The 8,725-nt window shown below is 37.0% G+C and overlaps 1 protein-coding gene across 1 annotated transcript; it reads left to right on the forward strand.

Annotated features, from left to right (window-relative positions):
- The first annotated feature begins 697 nt into the window (after positions 1-697).
- LOC123402864 (ethylene-responsive transcription factor 1-like) lies at positions 698-3,223 on the forward strand. Its single transcript, XM_045096827.1, has 3 exons — positions 698-1,217; positions 2,223-2,930; positions 3,007-3,223. The coding sequence occupies exons 1-2, from the start codon at positions 956-958 to the stop codon at positions 2,897-2,899; spliced, it is 939 nt and encodes a 312-aa protein (XP_044952762.1). The 5' UTR covers positions 698-955; the 3' UTR covers positions 2,900-2,930; positions 3,007-3,223.
- Positions 3,224-8,725: the final 5,502 nt, after the last annotated feature.

The following is an 8,725-nucleotide window of genomic DNA, read 5'->3' on the forward strand; positions in this document are numbered from 1 at the left end:
CTACACCAAGAGTAGGCATACTACATGCGTGCAGTATAATCTTGAGATAATTAATGATATAACTAGCTATGAGTGATTTGAAAAGATCCTAGCATTACATACAATCATTTATGAAAAGATTTTTGGTTAAAAATTTGGTAGGATGAAACCGTCCAATAAACTCGAACTCAGAGTGTACAGCGGTAGTACTACAATTATACTACATTGCATGGTACAGTCTTTAACTAATAAATGAAGTAACTAGCTATGATTTATTTGCAAAGATCTTAAAACACATACAATAATTTATGAGAAGATATTGGTCAAACATTTGGTTGGATGAACTCGTCCAATACAATTGAACCGAGAAGTACAACCGTAGTAGTATAGTCATACTAAAGTTTTCTAGTATAATCTTAAGCTAATAGTTGTCCTAACTAGGTGTGAGTGATTCGCAATGATCTTAGCATTTCACACAATCATTTATGAGAAGATTTTTTGCTTAAACGTTCGGTTGGATGAACCTATCCAATAAACCCGATCAAAGAGTGTATGACATTAGTAGTAGACTCGTACTACATATGAGTAGTACAAAAATCTTGAGCGATAAATGTTGGCTTGCCTTCAAAGAAAGAAAGTCAAACATACATCCATCCATTAATTCTCAAGGGGAAATATAAGAAATAATACTTCCCCCGAGGGACAAGAGCGTAAGATTCCCCTGAGTAGAAATGCTTGCTTTCAGAACCTGCCTCGTGCTTTCCTCCAATAGTGGGGCCCTTCGCTGGTGCGTGGGCCCCATCACATGCCCTCTCACATCATCACACGGCCACCGTGTATATAAGGAGTGGCCTCACACCCATTTGCCGACCCACACCTTCCGTCCTGCTTAATTAAAACCTTCGCCCATTTACCGATTCCAGTGAGGCCTCTCCCCCCGACGACGACTTCAACGAGGTACGTACCGGCGGCCATCATGTGTGGTAAAGTGCCCCTTGCGAACAGCAAGATTTCTGCGGTAACGCGGAACGTGATGGAGGTGACGGTGTTGCCCGAGAAGAACAAGCCCGTGTGGGGCAGCCGCGGGGACCGATGCTTCACTGGGCATGGCCGGCGCAAGGGACTCAGGATGGACAACGACGAGGAGGACTTCGAGGCTGGCTTCGGGGACTCTAACATGGAGCTGGTGCGCGGTGGGGTGGCTCAGAAGGATGACGGCAACGAATCCCTCTCCCAAGGTATTGGCCCTGGGTAGCTTGCACTAGTTTTTAATAGATCCCTCTCCCAAGGTATCGGCCCGGGTAGCTTGCACTAGTTTTTAATCTGGGTATCACTACCTTTAGCGGTTAACTGTTGTATTAATACAGTCTTGGTTTAGTAGTCTCCATCGTATTTTAGGTCAAAGTATGACCACATAATTAACTAGTAAAATTTTAATGCATGTCATGAAAAGTTATATTGTTGGATTATTTTTTGAGTGTAATTTTAATGTTATTTTCGCTACATTAACTTATATTTTATTATTTAGTCATGGTAAAAAAACGACCCAAAAATACAAGAAGGACTAGTCAACCATGATGGAGGTAGTAGAAGACAGGAGATTGTGTGAGTGGTCGAAAATGGTTTGGTCGTTCGATTGGGCAGGATGAGAAATTGTGCAGGGGTTGCTATTTGGAAGGCTATGTTTGGGTCGTGTTACTCCTGTTTGCTTAGAGATTTTGGATTGTATGTGCTTTCATGGAGTGATCTGTGTGAATGGTCAGGATTTTTCCATTTTTCCGTTGTGTTTGGTTGGTTGGCTATTTCCGCAAAGGTCTGGGCCTCTCTTGAATTGTTTCCTCACATGGTTGTAAGTGTGCGTGAGGATTGTTCTAGGTTGGTTAATTTATCAGTCTAAATGGTTATTCTGCTAAACATTGAATCCGACTTAAAAACATATCCTTGATTCTTCATCATTTATAATGCAATTTGTAGATTAATAATTGCAGAATAATGTCAAGGTTCTATAACATGATATATGTTTATCAGAACCTTGGATTTGTTTTTATTAACTTGTGATATTTATTTTATTTGATTTATTTTCTGGTGACTTATGCATTCGCTCGAACTTGACACATCATGGTTTAGTGTTCATTACAATCATTATATTTTACATAGAAATTTATGACATATTATTTACTATATGTGAGATAAATTTATTTGTGTTGGTCCCTCTTAGCATTGGCATTCATCTTCCATTGCAGATGACTTAAGCATCATGCCTACTGCTGATTTTGATGGTCCTTCAGAAATGCCAAAAAGAAGGAAGAGAAAAAACCAATTCCAGGGTATCCGTCAACGCCCACTGGGTAAGTGGGCTGCTGAAATCACACATCCTACCAAGGATCTCCATGTCTGGCCTGATACTTTCAATAGTGCTGAAGAAGCTGCAAGAGGTTATGATGCTGAAGCACGCAGGATACATGGAAAGAAGGCCAAGGTTAACTTTACAGAGAAAGCAACAAGATCAACTGACTTCGCATCAAACCAACCACTTGTTCCCGCAATGAACTCTACTGCCCCTGTTGAAGCTCCTGTTATGGATATGTACTCTGACCAGGGAAGCAACTCTTTTGGCTCCTCCGACTTGGGCTGGGAGTATGACGCCAAAACTCCAGATATATCATCCATTGCTCCCACTTCTACCATTGCTGAAGGAGAAGAATTTGCGCTCGTCAAGAACAATACCTACAACTCTATGGTTCCTCATGTTATGGAGAATAATGGTGTCAATTTACAACCTTGGATGAGATATCTTCTGGATGACAGCGTGGATAAGATGATTGATAGCCTTCTGAATTTTGACGTGCCCCAGGATACCATTGTCAACATGGACCTTTGGAGCTTCGATGACATGCCCACCGGTGGTGAATTTTTCTGAGGGATTCAAACCTTGTATACAGGGACAAAGAGTAAGCATTTGCAAAATTTCATGTTCAGTCTGAGGTTTACAGTCTTTTCATTACTCTGTTTATGTTGTTGTTTCAGGAATAAAACTACGGGAGATCGAGAAGCGCCCTATTGTCACCTTCGGCTAGTGTGCTCATGTCCAAGCTTAGATGCAAAAAATAGTTGCATCCCGTGTCTCTTTTATAATCGAACCTTTCCCTAGTTGACTGTCTGTGTGGAAGGCATTTATGCTGAACAATTGTCTTTACGTTTTGTGAACTTTTATGTCGTCGTTACCATTTGTGAATGTGAACAACATAGCACCTCGGTGCCTGGGCACCTAGCTGGTTCTTTATTAATGCATCATGGATTCAAACCCATTAAGTTTTGCATGCGATATTTTCCATATTTGATACTAGCATGCATGCATTTGTTTCCAAACAATATATGCATTCACAACTTTCCATCCATGCATTATCGTCATTTAATTCTTTTCAAAATAAAAATATACAATTTAATAGAGACGACATGCTTGATATACCCAATGTATGGTAAATGGAAATGTTATATCAAAGAAATATACATCCCAAAAATGATATACCCAAGGTATGTTAAAGAGAAATGTTATACCAATGTAATATTTCTCCCAAAAATGATAAACACCAAGATGATAGTTAAAGTGTGACATACTCAAAAATCACATATCAAAACGGATATACCCAAGAAAATATTTGTGAGTATGGAACGTATTTCCATTGTACGTACACATGACATTATACACGCGTATATGATAACTTCAAACTTCATTAAATGATTTACATATCAATCTTTATATATTTTAAATATGGCAACAACTCATTTTTTGCGGTATATTATTGCTAGGTATGTCACATATCATGGGTATATATTTTCTGGAATATGGTTTATGGGTATGTAGCACTTATTTACTTTTATAATGTAAACAGCATTGGATATGGCATACCCACAAGATTTAATAAAGTGGCAAAAGAACACATTGCATTTTTGTACAATAGATTTTTAAAAGGAAAAAATAATGCATTGCATTTGATATGATACGTTTTAGGATCTGACAATAAAAGTAAGAAAATGTTTCAGCCATGATGCAACCACGAATTATTCTCCTTCAACATATTAATATCATTTGTATAAATTAGATAACATTAAAAAACATGCATCCCACATAACAGCGCCATATACCTCCTTCAACACATTAGTACCATTTGTTTAAATATCTCCATATACCTAAGAAGAGGAATGTATACAAATCATGAATCATTTATTTTTATTTCTCTCTCTCCTATTTCTATTAATGACTCAAATATGCAACGTTGCCATGCATGTTATTCTCTTTCATTTTTTCTACTACAGAATTTTTTCCATGCATGATGGGCATGGGCCTTATTTATGATATCCAATTAGTGATTAATGCATTAATACACATACCCGTTGTAATAACACACATCTAAATGCAATCAGATGGTGAAAAGAAAAGGATTATGGGCATCTAGGTGCCCCAAACGGTCGTTATATATATATATATAACAAATTTTATCTACCACCGGTGGTAGTTACCGCCACTTGCGTTTTGTATGTTGTATGTAGTATCTATCAAATTGAAGAGTATGTACGCGTAGTATGTAGTATATAAGAATGTTTATGTAGTATATATACTATTATATTGGTAGTATGTATCATATTTTGTATATGTTGTTTTTTACGTACAAAAATATATATATTTCATAAATATAATAAAAATTATGGGCTAACTTGTAATTTTTTCATGTAACTCACTTTGAAAAATATTATATATAATATATAAACATAATAAATAAGATAAATTAATATATATAATATCGCATGATAGTATATGGAACATGTTGGGTAACTATCCCTGGGTGGTAGTATGTATTTTTCCTATATATATATATATATATATATATGAAATATACATTTTACCCCATATGTTCCATATACTATCACGCGGTACCATATATACTAATTTATTATTTTAATTATATTCATATACTATATATAAGATTTTTGAAATTGAGTTACATGAAAAAAAATTACAAGTTGATCCACAGTTTTTATTCTATTTGTGAAATACGTATATATTTATACGTAAAAAGAGCATACACAAAATATAATACATAGTTACAAAAATAGTTTATATACTAACTAAACATGATTATATATTACATACTACATGTACATACTCTATGCTTTAATAGATACTACATACAACAAACAAAGCGCAGGTGGCGGTACCTACCACCAGTGGTAGATAAAACTTGTTATATATATATATATATATATATAGGACTCCTTTTATATACTCCTGGATGTATGTACTCCCACGTTCAATATACCTCACATACGAGTGGGTTATACCCCTTTCTTATTTTTTATATACCTTATTAATTATTTTAAAAGGCCTTAATTTAAATAGTGTGAAAAAATAACAATAGAATTATCAGTTTTTTCAATATACCATTTTTACGAAGAAAAAAGCAGTATATGTGTAAGTACTATAAAAATAGATATTGAAATGATATTTTTCACATAACTCACTTTGGGGTATCTACTATTCAATAATGAAGAGTAATAAAAATGATAAAGAGGTATAGTCGGTTCATTTATGTGGTATATTAAACATGAGAATAGGTACACCCATGAGTATGGGGCCATTTCCTAGCTTGAGGCACCTAGGTGCATGTGCACCTAGCATTTAATAGCTTGCATATCAATCCATTGGCATTTATTGATTTGAAAAGAATTAAAACACACATTAGTTGAGAGAGAGAATAAGAAAATAAAAGGAAAGGGATATGGATGTTTACATGCATTTTTCAGATCAAGCTATACATGTATGTACGCACAATGTGACTCGTAGGTCAATGAACCTTCTACGCATGGATGAATACATATAAAATATGTATATGCATAGGTATGTATATAGGGGGTATGCATAGGTCTGTACATACACGGATATATACATACCTACTAATAAAAATACGTATATGCATAGGTATGTATATAGGGGGTATGTATATACCTATCAAAAATTAATGTACATAAGCGGATATGTATATACCTACTAACAAAATGATGTACATAAATGGATATTTACATACGCAATCATTTATTCTAAGTTTTATCACATGATCAAATTATTTGCATCCATGGATATGGATATATCTACTTATAAAATAAAGTACAGCCATAGACATGTGTATACCTACTAATGAAATTATTTACGTGCGTAGTTATATAAATATGCCTAATTATGTACGCATATGAATATTTTAAATAATATACATACGCGGATATGCATATACCCAATTATTTATTTCAGTAATCAATAAATATTACATAAGTAAGTAATAAATGTTAATTAATCTCCTTCCTTTCTATAATGTGTCATGCATGCATGCGATGGTCAACAAATTAAAACCTGCCAAATTAACTAGTAACTGAGACATTTATATTGGTTTCCAAATTAATCGTTAAACACGATCCAACGACACATAGGCAAGGTGCCCAGGCACCTAGGTGCCCCAAATAGACACACACATAAACACTATTCTCATCCGTGGCTGACTCATCCCACAAGTAGCACTTGAACTTCCTAGGATGTTCGGTTGAACGGAAAAAATGTCCAAATTAAGCTTGCGATATACCGTTTGAAAGCTATGGACACTCTGGTAACAGTCTAGGTTGATTTTTTTATCAAAATGTTCATGGTTTAAGAGCAATTTTGAAAACCGGCCTAGTTCGCCCTTCACAAATGGCGTGAGGCCCATGGTGAGCACCCGGTAGCATCTAACTCTCGCCCTGTGCATGCTGTAGTTACGCAACGCCCGGGGTACTTACTACCTCTTGAGCTTGCGTTGGTTTTTTCCCTTGAAGAAGAAAGGGTGATGCAGCACAATAGCAGTAAGTATTTTCCTCAGTTTGAGAACCAAGGTATCAATCCAGTAGGAGTATCAAGATGAAGCGCCAATGTACCTGCGTAAAAACAGCAAACTTGCACCCAACGCTACAAAGGGGTTGTCAATCCCTTCACGATTGATTGCAAGGTGAGATCTGAAGGCGGAAAGTGCAACAAAGTAAAAGTGTAGGGCTCAAAATATGATGTGAAGTAGACCCGGGGGCCATAGTGTTCACTACAGGCTTCTCTCAAGATAGCAAATACTATGGTGGGTGAACGAATTACTGTCGAGCAATTGATAGAACCGCGCAAAGTCATGACGATATCTAAAGCAATGATCATACATATAGGCATCACGTCCGAGACAAGTAGACCGATACTTTCTGCATCTACTACTATTACTCCACACATCGACCGCTATCCAGCATGTATCTAGTGTATTGAGTTCATGACAAACAGAGTAACGCATTAATTAAGATGACATGATGTAGAGGGATAAATTCATGCAATAGATATAAACCCCATCTTTTTATCCTTGATGGCAACAACACGATGCGTGCCTCACTACCCCTTCTGTCACTGGGTGAGGTCACCGCACGGTATGAACCCAAAACCAAGCACTTCTCCCATTGCAAGAACCATAGATCAAGTTGGCTTCTTCTTCTTCTTCTTCTTCTTCTTCGATTTAGGATGGGTTCCAGGCGAGCAGCCTGGGATAGCAAGGATGAACATCGTTCTTTTATCATTTGTTTTCATCTGTAGTCGGACCCTTCTCTTCTTCATGATGACTGTATATTGTCATAATGATGTGATATTGATGTAGCTTGTGGCGAGTTTAAGCCAATTCCTTATACTCATCTTTTCAGTACATGTACTTGTAACGATATCCATTCTTGCAAAACGACGAGATGCTTTTCTATCCCTATAGCGGCACTCGTGCCAAAATAAGGATAGGACCGCATCTTGGGCGTTACAAGCTGGTACCAGAGCATTACTGACCTAGGAGCCTCCTTGAACTTGGCCTAGTCGAGTCTAGTAAAAAACTGCTTTGAGTCTAGTTATATATCGGATAGTAGGATTCTTTTTTACTCCTCTTCTATGCTATGGTGAGGAATCCTAACGTAATAATTTTAATTCTACTCCTCTTCTCTCTCAATTTTTTTAGGATCACGCGGATATTTTTGGAATCTATATGATGTCTATGTGACGGATTTCTGACTTGGTGCCTCCTTTCTGACTTGATTTCATTCGGGGAGTTGAGCTCCAGGGGATTCTTGAGCACATCGTTATCATTCATATTTCTTAGTATCTTAGGACGAAGGATGTTCGAAATTGCTTCAATATTAGTAGTGGCGAGATAAGCCAGGCATCTCCAGTACTGGTGTAGAGAGTTCGGGGGTACTTCCATACTTAGTATCGTTGTGATTACAAGGATCTGAGATAGATGAGTTTCCGAGATCTGTGGTTATGTGTTGACGGATGTGATACACTGGACGGGTAGTGTTATTGCTAGGAGTTGAGTGATGGATTTTACTCCTTGTATCCATGGACCCGATTGCATGACCACAAAATTTCGGGAGTTCTTAGGTGGGACTTATAGTAGTTACTTATAGGACAATCTTCCGACAAATGCATAATGTGATATTGCGGTTCAACGTCTAGTGGATTCGTTTGTTCACGGTCGTCTTACAGCGGTTCTCGTTGTGTCTTAAAGAGTCCTTCACTACTAGAATTCCTTTATTTGCCGTCTGTCAAATCTTTGCCATCAGCCAGCAGACGGCAAAGAACATATTTGCCATCATCTTCAGGAAAACAGACGGCAAAGAGGTGGCTGATGGCAAAATACCTATTTGCCATGAGCCACCT

The sequence above is a fragment of the Hordeum vulgare genome, chromosome 6H (genome assembly GCF_904849725.1).
Source record: "Hordeum vulgare subsp. vulgare chromosome 6H, MorexV3_pseudomolecules_assembly, whole genome shotgun sequence".
NCBI classification, from domain to species: Eukaryota; Viridiplantae; Streptophyta; class Magnoliopsida; order Poales; family Poaceae; genus Hordeum; species Hordeum vulgare.

Excerpts from the sequence above, each read along its gene's own strand:
- LOC123402864 (XM_045096827.1), top strand. The coding sequence starts at position 956 with ATGTGTGGTAAAGTGCCCCTTGCGAACAGCAAGATTTCTGCGGTAACG. Across the intron at positions 1,218-2,222 it reads CAACGAATCCCTCTCCCAAG|ATGACTTAAGCATCATGCCT; the intron begins GTATTGGCCCTG and ends CTTCCATTGCAG.